At 46.1% G+C, this 18,317-nt stretch overlaps 1 protein-coding gene across 1 annotated transcript; it reads right to left on the bottom strand.

The window, feature by feature from the left end:
* Positions 1-13,048: 13,048 nt before the first annotated feature.
* LOC135903567 (RNA-binding protein 34-like) lies at positions 13,049-14,618 on the bottom strand. Its single transcript, XM_065433891.2, has one exon. It carries the CDS (start codon positions 14,506-14,508, stop codon positions 13,081-13,083), a length of 1,428 nt encoding a protein of 475 aa, XP_065289963.1. The 5' UTR covers positions 14,509-14,618; the 3' UTR covers positions 13,049-13,080.
* Between the last annotated feature and the right edge of the window lie 3,699 nt (positions 14,619-18,317).

Genomic DNA, 18,317 nt, shown 5'->3' with positions numbered 1-18,317 from the left:
GCAATAGTTGGTCCGCCGAGCCCGTTTAGTCATAATGGCGACTTCGTCAAACTCGGCTCCAGCGACGGAGAGTCGAGGACGCACGTATTGTTGTCACGCCGTGGCTAGAGGTGTGCGGCGACGCCCCAGGAAAGTTGCCGCCACAGTCGCAAGAAAACTTGCACTGCAGCTGGCCGTTCTTAGGACAACAGAAAGCGGATAGAACCATCGATAGCATTCCAGAAACGTCCGATACATGCAGGCGCACCCGGAGCTGTGCGATAACGTTTCTTAGGCCGTGAAATGTGGTCAGCCGATAAACAAGTACACGTCTCAATTTCGCCAACGTCAACAGAGCATGTTCTTCAACAGCAGGCGCACACAACAAGGTGACCAAAACGATTATCACAGCGACGACAAATAATAACAACAATAATAATAATAATAATAATAATAATAATAATAATAATAATAATAATAATAATAATAATAATAATAATAATAATAATAATTCTATGTAACAGGGCGAGTTCCGCATACATCTCAGCCATTGAACTCTCGGTGCACCGTTGGTCCCCACGTGAGTTCTTGCTGACACTTTGAAGATGTGCGAATAAACATAGCACGGAAATATGTCTATTGTCACGTTGCTACTGATGGTCGTAGACTAACGCCATGGCGCCTGGGCTACACGAGGGCCGATGGTTCGGCACAACCGACCGTGACCTCGCGAATACGGGTGTTATGCCGACGCGCCTCCGTGAAGCTCGGAAGCACACTGAGCAATGCGAGCAGCCCTCCGTTGCTGTGACACGTTAAAAGGCACGCCTGGCCCGTTTCTGTCATGTTCGAGGAGAGCTCGAGATGGCGACAGGCCGCAGGCGTGCTTGTCGGTGGCAGTTCCTCAGTTCTCCTGAGCAGACGGCGCCTGGACATGCAAGGCGGTTGCAAATCTCGATGAGCCTGCTCGCACCGCCAAGAAGTGAAGCTGTCGTGAGGACGTGTTGGCATTCTCATTCGACATTGTGTCCTCCCCGTAAAAGAGAAGCGTGCGCAGTGACCACCGCCGAAGCGAAAGAGAGTGCTTCGCTCCAGAGTCATCGGAGTCGTTACGAAACTGCGGCTTGCTTTTGAATGCTATGTACGCTTGCCGGCTGGGATATCTATCTATCTATCTATCTATCTATCTATCTATCTATCTATCTATCTATCTATCTATCTATCTATCTATCTATCTATCTATCTATCTATCTATCTATCTATCTATCTATCTATCTATCTATCTATCTACGTGTATATATGTATGTGTGTGTGTGTGTGTGTGTGTGTGTGTGTGTGTGTGTGTGTGTGTGTGTGTGTGTGTGTGTGTGTGTGTGTGTGTGTGTGTGTGTGTGTGCGTGCGTATCGCTTAGGTAGCCATACATTACAGGTTATACAGAGATCGTTCGCCCTCTGTGAAGAGTTCTGTACATGCGAAGAAACTGTTCGTTTGCTCCCAACTAATGATCCATTTGTGCTTTTAGTAAACAATGCTTCATCTTGAACGATGTAATCACAGAAACTTACTAACTGTAAGAATATCAAGATGTTCACATCGTGGTATTCTAAGTTTCTAACATTCGCCAACTCTTTGTTGCGACTTACACAAGCACGCACGCACATGTTTGAAGTCGACGTTGAAAAACGCAAACTTTTTCGGCATTTCGGAAAAGAAAGGTGTGTGTGTGTGCGTGTGTATGTGAAGAGAGAGATAGAGACTAGAGCATTGCATGGGCCCGAGCCCGAAAGTACCATGCGTGGCCCGTCCGAGCCCGAGCCGGTGATATCAAACCTGGCCCGGCCGTACCAGTCTCGGGCCCGAAAGATTTCGGCCCGCTGCCCGATCCGGAACGGTTCTGTTCGACCCATTAGCCCTTGAGCATATGCACGAAGCTAGGTCGATTTCTTGGTTATTGTGAAGATATACTGTCATGTGATCAAAGGGCGCCGGGCGGTCTTCAAGCTGTGCGTGCGTGCGTGCGTGCGTGCGTGCGTGCGTGCGTGTGTGTGTGTGTGTGTGTGTGTGTGTGTGTGTGTGTGTTTGTATTCCCTCGTAATTACATAACATGTTCGCGTAAGTTAAGTACAGCTTTTTTTATGACATTTTTTTCTTACTCACGACACGACGTAAAAAAAGTAACAATAAACAGGTGGCAGATATCGAAAGCGTTGCGCATACACGACAAATCTCAGTGGGCAGTTAGCTGAATAACAAAGCGTCGTTAATTAATTTTGTACTTCATTATCTCAGGGCACACGTTTCAATTGCGCAATTAAAGCAGTTTAAGGTATGTTCATTTCCTTGACTCACGCGCTGGGCACCTGAGGGACCTACACGTAAGGTCCTGCGTTTTCAGGTTAAACCCGACCATCCCCAAAGTTTCGCCCACTTTCATAGAGGATAATATCCATTGCAGGTGTTGCAGAACTAATGAATTCTGCCCACCTTTTGTGAGTAAGTGGTCAAGACATCTATTTTTTATATTATTATATTTATCGGCTCATGCTAACCACAAAAAAATACTCATAATTGGCTATTTTAATACGCCTGGCATTTCCTGGAAAACCGGCGAAATTTCAACCCATTTTTTACTTATCTGCCAAGTGCAACTCGTTACCTTATCTTATATATTTTGCATGCCTGCGCCAATTTAACAATATTCTGAACTCTTGTGGCAATTTACTAGACCCATGCCTTAATGACGCGGAAGGTGTTAATGTGTCTTGCGTCGACTTTCCCCTTCTTAAGCCAGATAAATGTCATCCCCCGTTCCATATTTCATTACAATTCGCGATACCAAGTAGCAGAAGATTGAAGGGTACAGCAACACCTCGGTCTTTTAATTTCTCAAGCTGAGACTACGTCGGGTTTTACCACTATCCTAATAATGCGGACTGGTATTGAGAAGTAGAACTAAGAGATGTTAATGACCAAGTCACGGCATTCACGAATGTCATTCACGATGAAATGAAGAACTTTATACCACTAAAATGTACTAAACGCTCTAAGTTTCCCCACTGGTTTTCTGTTGAACTGAAAACAACTTTGAAGCTAAAAGACCTGTGCTCATAGGAAGGCACAGTGTACAAATCAGGAACACTGGCATATAGAACACTGGCATATAGACATGGCACTCTGTAAACGTCTTTACAAGCGTGATCGTTCCATCTATATAGAATATGTGAAAGCTAGTACTTCTAAATATTCAGTCTTTTTGGAGACACGTTCGTAAACAGTTATCCAGCAATACGAAACAAGATGTCGCTCTACTTAGTGGCGACAGCCAACCTGGCTCAGATGTCACGGGCGTATTCGCTCTACACTTCGGGTATGTGTACGATGAAGGGTACGGTCTAGGAGTTAGCTTTTCAATCACCCTTCCCTGGATTCAAGTCTATCGGTCTCAGAGGAACTTGTCTTTAAGAGCAGAAAACGCTTACAAAACGTCTTTTTCGTATGGTCCTGACGATATTCCACCTGATTTGATTAAGACGTACATGCCCTTGCTTGTTCCAGTGCTTACTTGTGTTTTTAATTCTGCTTTAACGACGAACACATTCCCAAAGGCTTGAAAAACAGCGCTGGTCGTTCTCATCTTTAAGTCAGGGTTAAAAACTGCTGCGAGCAGCTACAGGCATATTTCTCTCCTATGCGCAGCATCTAGATGATTCTAGTCAGCTCTGCACTCAATAATTTCATCCTCTATTAAAAACACTATCATTCCTCAGCAGCATGGATTCACATCGGGATACTTCACAACTACTAACTTCGTTAGATTAATGATGCATGCCTCTCAAGCAGTGTATAAGAAAGGACAGCTGGATGTCCTTTTTTTTTACCTCAATAAGGCGTATGATGTCGTATGCCACAAAATACTCCTTCAAAAATCGACAATTTGATCTGCACCACTCTGTCACGGCGCTGATAAGAAGCTACCTACGCGACCAGTACTGCTACGTTAGCGTAAATGGTCAGTCGTCAGAACTTTATGCGGTTACAAGTGGAGTTCCTCAAGGGTCTGTCCTACGCACTCTTCTTTTGTCGCTGTTTATTAACGACGTTTCGGCAGTCATTCAAAACTCTTCAATTTTGTTATATGCTGATGACGCGAAACTTTTCAAAGGGGTAAAAAATGTTAATGATTGCGCCGCTCTTCAGAAGGACATAAAAAATTTTGCGTCATGGTGCGCTGAAAGCAAACTGGTCATAAATGCACCAAAAACGATAGTTGTAAGCTTCGCGCGGGAGGCTAACAGGACTTTATTTCCCTATAGCGTTAAAGACGTTCTCCTTCCAGGAGCTCAGGGAACAAAGGACGTTGGAGTGTACTTCGATAGCTCTCTGAGTTTCTCGCCCCACGCTCAACAGACGAGGCAGCGTGCATTTCGAACGCTCGGCAGAGTATGTTGGGTGACGAGAGAATTCAAACAACCTAGACCATTTGTAACTTTATATAAGAGCGTATGCCTTCCAGTTCTTGAGTACGCCTCCGTTATTTGGGGCGGCACTTGTACGTCAAATTGTGAACTTTTCGAAAATGTGCGAAAGAAAGTTCACATTTATATTCAAACATCGACTCTGACAAAAGCGTGCTAGGAAATGACAAAACACTTCTACCTGGGGCGCTGCATCTTTCCGGCACCACACCCCGAACTTAACAGGCCACAGTCGCTAACACTATACGCTTACTACAGACACACATGTGTATCCAAACCCCGCCAAATTGTACGTTTTCTATTCCGACGCGTTCCCCAGGGACACCTGCCCCTCATGCGCAGACACGGCGACACTCGCACACGTGCTCTGGGAGTGTAGAAACGCTCTTGCCGACTCTACCTCAGGCAAGTGGAAGAAGTCCTTCAGAAGTTCACTACTCGCCGACCAGCAATGGGCCGTCCAGCAGGCCCGCGAAGCGGCCGCCAGTATACTCCCTGTCGGTCCCTACGTGGGAGACGGCCGCTACGCGCCCTGCCCAGGACCATAATAAAATTTTCCAGTCCAGTTCTGTCAAAAGCCTTCCACCTCCACAGAGCTAACACAGACACTCGCGTTACCTACCCTCTAGCAGGGAATAAGTTTGGGCGTGTTGGTAGTTCAATCGTAAGCTGGGATACATAGCGCAAGAACGATACAAGGACGAAGCAGGAACACGGGACGAGCGCTAACGAGTAACCAAATAACAATGAGGAGGAAGAGCATAGGAAAGCCCCAAGGTACTAGAAATGCACTTTAGCAGGGAAGAAGCTTGGGCGTGTTGGTAGTTCAATCGTAAGCTGGGATACTTAGCGCAAGAACGACACCTATGCTGTTCCTTTGCTTACTCGTTAGCGCTCGCCCCGTGTTCCTGCTTCGTCCTTGTGTACATCTACTGAACAAAGCATAATCGTAGCTGGCTCCAATTACGAACTAGGCAACATGTACCCTAGCTAGTATGTTTTATTATAAAGGTAATTAGTGGATACTTAATTCATGTATAAACTCTGATTTGTTGTGCAGGTGATGTCAGTCTCTTTGCACAGCCCAGCTGCAAAGGCTGAATTGCCATACATGTCAAAACAATTTCTTAATGTTCAAATTAAGAAAAAGAAAGAAAGTTGACAAAGACAGAGTATTTGTTACGATGTAAAACGGCCAAAATCTCCCGCGGCGTGCTGGCGACGCCGGCAAAGCGTTCGCGGCTGAATCTCAGCGTTCAAGGGAGAAATATCCCCGTGAAAGAGTAGTAGAACAAGGATGAAGCGTTACGTTTTTTTGGTGAACGAGTACTTTTTCCGACAGTGCATCAGTGATAATCATACTAGCTCCCAGGCTGAAGAGAATGGGCAAAAAAAAAAGAAAAGGAGAAAGAGAAAGGAAAAAGTAACTATGGCTTCTACTCATGCAGACCATCAATAAAACCGTCAAAAAAGAAGGCAATGCATCCGATAAAGGAAACCACGACAAACAAACAACCCCGGAAAAGTGGGAGCGGCGATTCCTTTTATAGCTCAGCGTGGTCAGGAGAACAAAGATTCTCGTACGGTCTCCTCCTCACACCTTTGCGCAGGGATAGCCCGCCGCCGAGGCGTGTATACCGACCGTCACTGGCGTAGCCGCCACCTGTACTATATACGTGTTGGTAGAACGTGCGCGCACTGCGCGAGCAGCGACCGAGCCGCCCGAACCGGTCCCGTGAACAGTCGGGAGCATCGGAGACTCGCAAACACAGATCGCGCGGTGTCTTCCGTCTTCACCTGGCGATCGACGAGGCGATGATCCCCTTCCGAGGAAACGACGCCGCCGCTCTTGTTTGCGGCGTTTTTTTGGTCGCTCGTGGGCTGCCAGAACCTGGACGAGAGAACGGCCGACGGGAACTCGATGCTTCCCGCGTTTTCTTGCAAGCCCAAGATAGACGCTCTGGCTTATGGATAATGTGCGGAGTATGTCGTTCCGCGTCCACGTCGGGGCACACGGATCGACATACCCCGAGCGTGGGATGGCAGACCGGAAGCTTGTCTGGTTGACCTCTCCACTTTTCCTCTCCTTGCTTTCCCTCTCGAATAACGAACCGAATATTGTCCACTTCGATTCGGTTTTTGAACGGAGTGTCACTATTCGTGCGCGAATATTCGTATTTACGTAAATACGAATATTTCTGGAATAGTACTGAAATATTTTGGTTCGGCGACTGCGCGCGATGGAGCACAAAATTAGAGTGAAAGTGCAATAGGCTGTATACTCACGGCCATATTAGACGTGAAACGGGAAAGTGGAGCGGGCTGTAATACGTCCCTTCAGGGAGTCGGACTTTCCGGCTAAATTGCTACCTTTCACATTCGCCAGAGTCTTGTCTACTCGAACTGTTTATTTGTTCCTAATACCCCAATTGCGATCTTAATAACCAACGTACGCCTGATTCATAATGAACAGCATGTTCGATGTAATGTACAATGTAATGTTCAATGTACAATGTAATGACAAATACTTTCTAAAGTTGTGAATATATTAGGATGGTGAACATCGTTTTGTGCTATGATGAAATCGAGTTTGCTCATTATTCGAAAATTATTTTAAAATTATTCGATTTTCGATTGATTCGATTCTGGTAGCCTGGCGCTATCGGATTCGTATTCGATACGGTCTCAAAAATTACTATTGGCACACCCCTAATAGGCTCTCTTAAAAACGGCTATTACGCACGGCTTTACAGCGCTGTTAGCGCGACTATAGAAACGCTCGAAAACGCGATTGCCAGTTTTCACTATCTCCAGAAAGAACCGTAGAATATTTACGGAGTTTGCCCTGGGAAGGGAATTTCGCAGCGCGTAGTTTAATCACCCGCTACGGTATGTAGCCTGGTGGCTACGGCGTTGCGATTCCGAGCGCGAGGTCGCGGGTGCGATTCCGGCCCCGCTCCAATGGGGCAAGAAACGCTCGCGTACCGTGCATTGGGTGAGCGTTAAAGATATACCAGGTGGACGATATTGCGGCGATATTTCCCACTACGGCGTTCCTCATAATCGCGTGGTTTCGGCACGGTAGACGCCAGGATTTAATTTAGAGCTTTATAAAAAATCACTCATACAAGCGTAAATATTTATAACCGCGAAAGAAGTTTGCTAATGTCCGGAAGGAACTCAGCGTGCCGCAAAGTTGCACTTTTGAGGGGAATGCGACGCATGTAGTGCGTGTGCAAAGTGTCAAGGAGTTTGTCAATCAAAGATCCCCCCCCCCCCCTAAAAAAAAAAAGTTATAATGCAAGTTTTCAAACGCTCACATGGCCGTTATCAGCTGTCTCTCCTAATTTCCAGAGAGAACTATATGTCCTTCACGCTGAGTTTACATTTGGTGGAATTGGGGCGAACTTTAAGTAAAATGCGTGCTGAAGGTTAAACGTAGCTGGCTTAATTAAAAGCGTCGCAAATAATATTCAAGTGTCGTATGAGGTTCATAGTTGATTTTCGCGGTGTCCTTGCTGAACTAAAGAAGGCACCTTGTTTATATTTGGCTAAAATTTAGGAGCAGCTTGTGGAATGTGTAGGCTAAGTTCAAGTATGGACCAATTACGGCCTTAGCCCTAAATTATGTATGCGAGCAATCCAGGGCGTTATGAGTGTGTTTTACGAACGGTGTAGAATTTAGCCCGCTGGCCTTAGAGAACTACTATCGCCCCTGATGTCAAATTTGGCCAGAGTGTGGGAAACACTATGGCACATTGGTATGCGATGTCAAGTACGTGTGGATAAAGTACAGCCTTTCTAAAAATAAATAAATAAGAATGTGATCGAAAGCGTTGTATGCGGGCAAGGTTTTAAACAGACGAGTCACACGCAGACAATGTTTGAAAATATATAGTTTATTTTCTGGCAACTGAAATTCTTAAAACACCTTCGTTGGAAAAGTGGACTGCGATTGCGCGAGGTCGCACAAGTCTGCAGTCTTGCTTCGTTAATCGACACTTCTTTTTTTTTTTTTGGTCATGAGTTTGTTTTCAGAAAAATTGTTAGTGTCACATATGAACCAAACTGACATGCCAGACCTCCGGCCTGGCATGTCAGATATGTACAGTAAAATGATATTCACAGACGCTGCTCAGGACAAAACGAAAGCGGAGCACTCAATCTTGTCATTGTATTCACAACGCACTTTATTCCACTACATGAAATACCGGTTTGTGCTGACCGTCACTCTGCACAGTTTTCTTTTTAATCAGCTTTCTCTTCCTCGAGCCGCCACTGAATACCAATGTTAATCCTTGTCCAGCGCATTTAATATGTATGTCCCTGACGAGTCAGGTTCCTGCTAAGCGCGTGGTATATATGAGTATAAGACCACGGCTGAACGACATAAGATAAAGGAATTGTGCCGAAGCCATCAACGATGATTATCAATGTAAGGGAATAGCCGAACGCTTCTAGAAAGCTGTTAATATTTAATGGAATAATGCGCTTGACGGCGTAAGTTTATTGCAGTGAGGATATTTAGGTGTCGTTCGTTGTTTCATTGAGAAATTCCGTGCAGGGAAGAGCGCTGTTTTATGGAACATAACGTGCGTCGACGAACGTGGCACAAACTATTCACATTGGCGGGGAAAGCTCGAGCCACCGCCCATTAAAGGCAAAGGAGCCAAATAAAGCTGTTCGCTTCAAAACGGTGCGAGACGTTGACTCCAATTAAAGCTCCCTAGGCTAGGTCAGGCTGGGCACCATGCAGCGTAGCAATATGATCGCATGGCGTTGTGCTGACCGGTTTCAACACTGCTTTGATTAGGTGACACGTTTATGTTCATTTTCTTAAGTTACACCGGGGGTGTGAAGGTCGTCTTAGTGGAGGGTTCCGCAGAAAGTTTGATGACCAATATTGGGAGCCGTTTTTCGTAACGATCCATTAGCGATTCAACAAGAAGAGTGAAAATGAAACGCCTTGTTGCAGAATACGGTCCCGTCAGAATGCGGCGCACAGCCCAGCCGGCAATCGAACCCGCGTCCTCGTGCTCAGCACCCCGTTCTATCGAAATGGAAGATGTCCGGCCAGCCACAGCGGCCGGTGCAAGGCAAAGCGAAGAACGCCGCGCATAGTATCCAAGAGGGCCGTGCTGCGCGCGACCGATGGACCGGGATGACGCAGTGGTGTGTGTCACATACTGCGGCAGCCGCCAGCGTGACTGTGTCCTCGAGGACAAGGCCCGCTGGTGATTCTCGCTGGGACAGCGTTACCGCACTAAACGGAAGGCGAGGGAGCGTACGTCACGTGACCAGGGTCACGAACCGCCCCCACGACGCGAGGCCGCTTCCCCGACGACGTGCCATTCCTCGTCCACCCCCCCTCGCTCGCGCACCTCTTTTTCGGCGCTATTTACCTGTCCGAGCCGCACGAGCGTCTCGGCGGACTTTGGCTGCCGCCTCCCTGCCGCTTGAGCCGCTTCACGAAGCGTCGCGACGACGCTCCCTCTCTCTCTCTCCCCGTCGCAAAGCGTATGAGACGACGAACTAACGAACCGGCGACGTGCTCCGCATCCTTCGGATGATGACACGGGCGTGAGCGATGCTCCGGCGGCCCAGCGCGGTCATTGCAGCCATGCAACTTCCGCGCTGTCCTGGCAAACACTGAAGATCAGTTGTTTCCTTTACCAGGGCGTTTCCGTTAACGACACTTGACAAAGTTCAGTGGATTCCTGCATGCGCATTTACTTGTAGTTGCTGACTGGGAACGAATTTTCAACCCAATTTTCTTACCCTTTATTATGGACTTTTTTGAATGTCTCCGTTTTACGTTGTTTCTCTACTTTTCTTCCACCAATCTTCCAATCGCCTCTTACTAATCTCTATTGCAGACATGTTTACTTCCCCCCTGCTCTCGCTGAACCCAAGAGCTTCAAGGACTCCATTGGTGCCTAAATCGGCCACTGGGCAGATATATTCACATTCTAATATAACATGCTCCGTTGTTTCCCTAGCTTTACTGCAGCAAGCACATGCTTCTTCTACCTTCCTATATCTTGCTTTATATGTGTGTGCTCCGAGCTCTACAGGTTAATACATTGCCCCACCCAACCAGAAATCACCTCATAGCCCCTACACAATTCTCTCCACAATGCCGCTTCTGCGTAGAGCTCGGGTCCCTCAGGCACATAGTAGGGGTTTGCAGAGCAGCACCATTAAATCCTCCGAACCCTCACCCCACTAACGAGATTTGGGAGAGAGCCTTGGCCAGCTCCGACCTCGAGGATCAGCAACGGCTGATTGTGAAGGCCCAGGACGCGGCCCGAGAAGGCATTCTGGAATGAGTACACTTCTCCAAAGCTGCATTCACCCAACAAAAATGTTTATTCTCTCTCTCTCTAAGGCAGCCTGATCTCGCTTCGAAAAGTAATGAGCTTCCCTTTGTGTTACCATGAATAAAAGCATTCAGCACCTCTGAGCAACCCATGGTGTTCAGCGTACTTAACTAAATCTTGGTACATTGCCTCCATAAACTTAAGTTATTTCACAGTTATTACAGATGACCATGCTGTAGTAAAGCAGAGGCTTGTGTAAATATTCACATGTGAGGGCTCCACCTACGAAGCACTGAATTTCCATGGCTTATGGAAAGATAATGAAGTTATAGCAGCATAAATAAATTGTGATTTGTAATTTAGCGATTGTGAGAATGTGATAGAATAACTTGATAGCACGATCCTTAAAATTTTAGTGAAGCTTAAAGCAGAGTGCCCAACAGTGCAGCATTCTCAGCAAATTTGAAATTGCCACCAGATCCTTATTGCCGACATGGTTGACACCAGGACCGCATACTCTAGAAGATGCACTGACTTCTCTTGCAGGCAACTACCATGCCCAGAAATTACAATACAATATCGTCATTTTGATGCCTTCTGCATTTGTCATAGCAGCCTACCAGGCACTGGTGAGGCTGAAGGCGCACTTAGTTCAGTGCATGTTCACAGATCGGTCAGCCATATTCTTTGCAAGCATCGTCCAGGATCCCACAGCTACCATATTGTTATCTCACTGTCACTATATCATTCATGTAAAGAAAGGAATAAAACATTACAGCACAAACAACACGTACATTGGGGCTGAAAGCCCAGTAGGCTCCATTTGTTGAATACTATTTATGCTTTACAAAAAACTATAGACTTCTGGTGATGATTTCATTACAGAAGTAACCTCCTAGTCCACTACAAAAACATATTTTGAAAGATCAGCTCTTGCTTCTGTTGGCATGCTCAGCTAAAGAGTAATTATTGTTTTCGGTTTAGAATTGGCATAAATGATATGTAACATTTAATGGCACATGGGCTAGGTCTCGCCAAAGAGTGCCATGCAAGTGATCATGAGTTTTTAATTGAACAATGAATTGCAAAGGATAGATGTAACACTGCTCTGCAGGGGCCTAAAGAACATTCTCTGTAGAGTGCGTAATATATACACGTATTAAAATTGTGACAAGGACTTGAGGTGTGCGGTGAACATAAAAGAGATGCTTTGAAAAGACAGTATACTAATATGTGTCAGTGCTAGTAGCACCACTGCCTTAACCACGACCTGGCCTTAACAGAACCCTTTAATGCAAGGGTTTGGAGGCACATGTCATACAAAATGCTATTATCACAGCAGCTGCCTCTATTTAGAGGGTGTGCTATGAATTTCTTAGGCTTATGCCTTGCAATGAATCAACATTATCTAAAAATCTGTCAGATGGAGAGGAACATTCTGTCACTCAGCTAGAGGAAAATGCTCTTGCCTTTCAGCTTTTGCTCCTCAACAATCAGCAGGTTGTGGAGGACGGTCAGCGAATTGGCACACAACAGGCTATTTCCCTATCTCCTACAGTTGCAATAACCTGAACGATTTCCTGTCTCCATGAGTGGTAATACTAAAATTATTGTTCTTCAAATTGTAAACCATCATTCGTACTTTCTACTCATCCAGGTCTTCAGAATATAAATTGAATAAGCAAGAAATGCTGCCAGCTTTCCCCAATATGCTCGTGCTGTTAAATATTTACTTTAAATCTGCGCTTAAGGTTTAGATACTTGCGTCCTAACTGGTGCATTGCCATTAAAGATTTCTGAATGGCATTCTTTTAGGTAAGTCAAGGAACAAACTATATAAACCTTAGAAAATCACACTGGCAAGTGCCAGAGTGCCCCATATAAATTACTTCAGTACTCCTATGAACCATTTTCAGAACCCAGGTGGTGGATGCATCACGACGTCAGGATACATTTGCTTACTGCTATTGACACATGCGAGCGTAGCCTGAAAAAGCTCATACAGTACGTTTATTTCTTATGAGCAATGTCTTCATACCAAGCCTTGTTGTTGCAAGATTTTGGCAAAGTTAGCTCTGTGTCATGACGTCACAATAATGATGATGCCAGGTCTGACATCTCACAATTAAATTTAGGTTAAATTCAAATATAAGTTATAACTGTTTTCCAAGCTTCATAAATATTTCATACTTGTTTTAGTGTGAGTAGCATGTGGTAGACTCTGTAACAAAAATGTGTGTCAGTATCTTAAGCAAGACAACTAGCACAGTGAATTCATCTTACAGGCACAAATGAATATTTTATATTACTCCCCAACTTTATTTGGCTTCTTTGCATCTTTCCTTTTCTTTGTTTTCTTTGCTGCACCACCATCAAGCTGGAAAATTTTCTTCTGAACCTTTTGCTGCATCTTCTCACGTATCTGCTTCTTCAACTTTCTTTTCTTCTTTGAGAGGCGTTCAGCCTGAGAGCCCTCAAAGCTTACACCCTCTAGTGACTCGCGAGACTTCTTTGTCTTCCGCTGGAAGGAAGTTCCTTTCTGAACAACTTTTCTGGGCACAGCCTGTTTTGAAAATGGTGATACCCTGATGGGCCTTCCAGACAGCTCCCGGCCAGTCATTTCCAAGGCGAGTGTAGCTCCATCCAACTGTTTAAAAGTGACAAAACCAAACCCTTTGCCCATGCCAGTTACCTTGTCTCTGACAAGACGCACTGCGGCTACATCACCACACTCTGCAAATAACTTCCAAAGTTCCTCATCTTGAATTTCATGAGCCAGGTTTCCAACGAAAACCGTCTGCTTCTCATTCACTTGTGACTTGGGCGCACCAACACAGTCCACCCTGATGTGATTTCCGAAGAGTACACTACCATTCAAGGTAAGAGCGTCTTTGACTGTTTCTTTCGCCTTGAAAACGATGTAAGCATTCACACTCTGCTTGTTCGAATGCAACGCTTTGCTGATGAAGGCAACCTTTTTGCTGAGGCTTTCTTTAGCCGGAACGATGGACCGGAATCGAATGCTCTCAATAGTCCCGTACTTAGAGAACACGTGTCGAACACTTTTCGGGGTGGCAGTTGCTGGCAAATTACCGACGAAAACGGTCCTCTCGTCCTTGTCCGGCGTGTCTGGGTGCCGCACTTTCTTCTCTTGTCGATGAATTTTCTTTTGCTCTTTCGAATTATTACCTGCCACAAGGTGTGAAGGTTCATTCTCCGTGCCACTGTCCAGATCGGAATGTGACACTTTGTCTTGCTTGCGGCGTTTCAGAGGCCGTACCGGTTTTGAACCATCAGCTTCGCTGACAATATTATCGCTCGCGACGTTCCTTTTGAACTCGGTTGCTTTCTTCTTGTTTTTCGGCAGCCTCGAAGAATTCTGGCTATTATCCCTATTACTGTTTGCGACAAGCTTGTTCTTGAGAGGTGCTTGCTCACCGCTATCCGATCCGTCGATGCTGTCTCCGCTGTGTTCGAACTCCCTTTCAGCGAGTTGAGCCGCTTTTTCTTGTGTCCGAGGTAAATGCTCACCGTGAAGTCGCTTTCCAAGCCTGCGCTCGCGTCGTGATGCTTTCACTGGCGCTGAAGCAACCTGGCTCTTGAACTCCACATAACGCAGAACAGAACGTGCTGGATTACGCGCCTTCCTGTTGTTCTCAGATGTCTCCGCAGTACTGGAACTTGTAGCACATTTTTTGCTGACAAGATCGGCAATCGCGCCGATCGTGTACATGATTGTTAGAGTATTTTGCTGACTCAAAACTTGTCGCACGTGTGAACAGTGCGAGCCGAAAAACCAGACATGGCAGCTGCCATCTTGCCGCGCATTGTTGCTCGCTCTTGCAGATCTTTCGCCAAAAGTACAATTAAACACTAAAGTTTATCAAATATTATTTAAACTACTAATGCGCACACGTTTATTAACAACTGTTTTATTAAAAGCTTATTTTTTTAACAATAAAAAATTATAAATCTAAATTTTAATAACGCTTTGATTTTTGGCGGACAGATGGCAGCACCAATCTGAACGCACGACTTCTGTAATTTTTTTGAGTTTGCAGTGTCAATGTTTCATAGACAGATGGCAGCACCATACTACACACTATGCATAAAACGTACTATAATACAGCCGTACATCGTCCGCGCAGCAAAACATGAGAGAACCACTTTTGCGATGACGCTACCATCAGGGCGCTGCGAGCAACCGGTGTGCTTAGAGCGCAAAATTTAAATGCGTAGTGCGAAACTTTCTGCATTTATAAACCAAACGCTGGAAAAAATAAAAAAAAAAAATAAAAAAAGAAGCCGATTGAAATAATTTCTTTTTCACATAAAATAAATAAAACAAGCTCTTAGAAAACATTAATGCTATAACATAGCCTCCTCTATTTAAAATAAAGGAGGCTATGGCTATAAATAAAGCTGGTTTGTATGCGCTTAAACCACGTGGCTAGGTCACATCAGTGGCACCGTGCTTGCACCGTTTGGGCGTTTCCAACAGTAGTTACGGTCACCACCGTGTTTGCGGTAGATGTTTTATCTGCTGATCGTCTGTTTAACGCTTTGACTGCAGAAGGCAAGGGAGCGCTCGCCTGCTCGTTCCGGTCGTATGCATTCACGTCTTTTATCGAGGAAACACAAGGAATACACAGCCCAGAAGGATCACCCGCACTGTGAAATGAGGAATGTACGAGCATCATTTCAGCCAGATGTCACCAAAATGTGGTCGCCGGGATTCGCTAAAGAAAAATTAATGCTCAGGTATGATGGATACCGCTACCATTGCATGCCCATTTCACCATGACGCATAAAGAACAAAAAGTGCAACTTTCGACAACAGTGTGCCTGTCGCGCACAATAGAAGAAGAAAAAAAAAATCAAGGCACACTAAACTCCAGTTGACTTCTACGTAATGCGGAGCATGCTTGTTTTGGTAAAGAATTATTTTTATGAATCATTTAACTGTTCTATAGCGAACGGTTCGTGATTTTGCGACGTGTTGAGAACAAGGCGGGCTGCAGGACGTGGTGTTGTTTGTGGTTGTGATAGCCAGTGACGCAAGTTTGCGCCCAGTGGTACATAGTATGTACCACTGGGCGCCAACTTGCGTATAGGACCGGTGTGGTCCTATACACCGACGTGGCCCGGTAGCCACAGAGACGTGTCCTATGTCTAGTCGTTGTATACAGTAGATGCATGCTGAGGGCTTCGGCCACGCTAAACATGGTGGACAGTGACACGGCAGAAGAGGCTGCTATCGTCCTAGCCATCGTACACGCTTTAACCATACTGGCACCGAATGGACCCATCACAGTTGTCTCTGATTCACAGACCACCCGTTCATGACGCTGCCCGATCGGCCCACGATAAGGAAGGAAGGAAGGAAAAAGTGGAGAAGGAAAGGTAGGGAGGTTAACCAGTTTGGCTTAACCGGTTTGCTACCCTACACATGGGAGAGGGATGGGGGAGATTAAAGATGGGGAAGGGGGAGAGGGAGAGAGAGCACACAGCACAGCACACACACATCGTCCGTTGGAGTGCATCAATATGGCATGGTACGCGACGTCACTTTCACAGCCGCTTGTCCAATCCCGTCTCTTTCAAAAACCGAAGTAGTCCCTTGGTCGCCTTCACCTGCGAAATCTTCTGTCGGCGGCATGTGAAAATCGTGTCGAGGGACAATGGTCTACTGTCAAGGCGCGCTAGAACAGATGCCAGGGACTGTCGCTGAACATTATGGGCCCACGATAATGCCCATATTATACCAATACCACTGTCAAGAAGAGATGCAGCCACAAGACTTCGCTCCCTCGCACACGAGCTTACGCAGATTCTGTGGAACACCAGTGAATTCGCGAACACACGTCTCCACAGATTGGATCTACGTCTGCAACTCCGTCTCCCACCAGGGTTACCACGAGCGGAAGCAACACTTCTGTGCCGCCTGTGGCTCGGCGTGCCATTCATGAACTCCTATTCCTTCCGCACTGGAATGGCCGACAGCCCTAGTTGCGACACCTGCGAGGAAACGATCGAGCACCTCCTCTTTGACTGTCCCCTTAATACGAGCTAAGAAAAGTGCTCGTGACCGCGCTCGAAAAACTGGACAATCGCTCCTTCACAGAAGAAAAAGTTGTAGGACAGTGGTCCAGACGGGTTTCGGCAAAGTGGAAGTGGATGGGAGAACGGCGCCGTGGCAGCTCAATTGGTAAAGCATCGCACGCGACGTGGGATCGTTCCCCACCTGCGGCAAGTTTTTTTTTTTTCATCCACTTTCATTTCCATTAATTAGCAAAATTTACTCTCTTGACTCTTTAAGCACGACTATATTTGGCTACACCTGCTCCTAATGAACTTCTATGTAAGTTGATTCTAGAGGGATGTACGAAGTTGTTTTTGTGCGTATTAGGTGTAGTTATAATAGCCGCTTATATGTGCAGGCATAATTTAAATACTTTTTCTAAGGTTGAAATTGGGGGCACAGGTTTATTGAAGGAAGCGTATGGCATATATTCATCGAAAATGAGCACCTGTGTCGAAAGCTTAAAATATGAGCTTCTTGGGAACGAGAAACTATGGGAACACACTCAGTGGCACGAGAACATCTGGCGTACTGTACTCACAAACCTTGGAATAACACTACGCATGGTTAGTTGTGCACTCGCATACGCGAGTGTCTCTTATTTATTTAAGTTGTTTTGAATGTTTTGTTTCTATTAAATTATATTCTCCTATGGTCATTTTTTCTTGACATCAGCCTGCCTATGTAGTTGTTTTTCTTTAGAGTGCAGCTCTTAGACCCCCGTTCCTGCGTTGAGCATCGGCCTCGGCGTAACCGGCAAAACGAACGCGGAGCGCAGCGGAGGTTGAAAGACGGTATGTGCGGAGAGCGCGAGAAGGAAAGCGGAGTGGGAGGGTACAGCGGAAGCATGAGGAAAACGGAGAAGGAGAGTATGGCGACAGGCTGAGGAGGAGGGTGGTGTGCCGCGCGAGACGTGCTCTACGGCGGCGACCCGCCACGATATGGCGCCACAACCGCGTGTGCCGTCACGCGGTTGCCGATCACGTCATTACTAAGACATGAGACGAGCACGTCCACCGATACTATATACGAAAACAAAGCGTTGGCGTGGGCTTCGGACCCACTACGCATGCGCTACTTCGCCTGTGGTGGTGGTGATAAACTTTATTGAAAGGGGGAAGGGTAAAGGGGGACGTGGCTGAGGGATTGGGCTCAAGTAAGGCACTGGGCCTGCTTCGCCTGCGCAGCCGCCGCTAGAGAATGGACTCCGCGCGAGCCACACGTTCCCGTTTACGCTTTCAACAATAAACGACGCAACCGGTGGAAGTGCCTCGTCTGCCACTGCTGCCGTTCAGATTAAAATTCTTTGCCTCAATATATCGCGAATTCAAAACTCCCCAACAGCTGCGCTCAAATTTCGCATTAGGGAGTATCGTAAACGTCGGGGAAATTTTTATGTCGTATAATTCTCTTCTTTCTGTATGCACTACGTAATCCTTGGATATTCGCACAGATTGGAT

Source organism: Dermacentor albipictus, chromosome 1 (genome assembly GCF_038994185.2).
Source record: "Dermacentor albipictus isolate Rhodes 1998 colony chromosome 1, USDA_Dalb.pri_finalv2, whole genome shotgun sequence".
Lineage (NCBI taxonomy): Eukaryota > Metazoa > Arthropoda > Arachnida > Ixodida > Ixodidae > Dermacentor > Dermacentor albipictus.
The sequence above is the reverse complement of the archived record's forward strand: the minus strand, read 5'-3'. Positions and strand labels throughout refer to the sequence as shown.

Bases quoted from the DNA above. Each gene is read 5' to 3' on its own strand.
- LOC135903567 (XM_065433891.2), bottom strand. From the start codon at position 14,508: ATGTACACGATCGGCGCGATTGCCGATCTTGTCAGCAAAAAATGTGCT.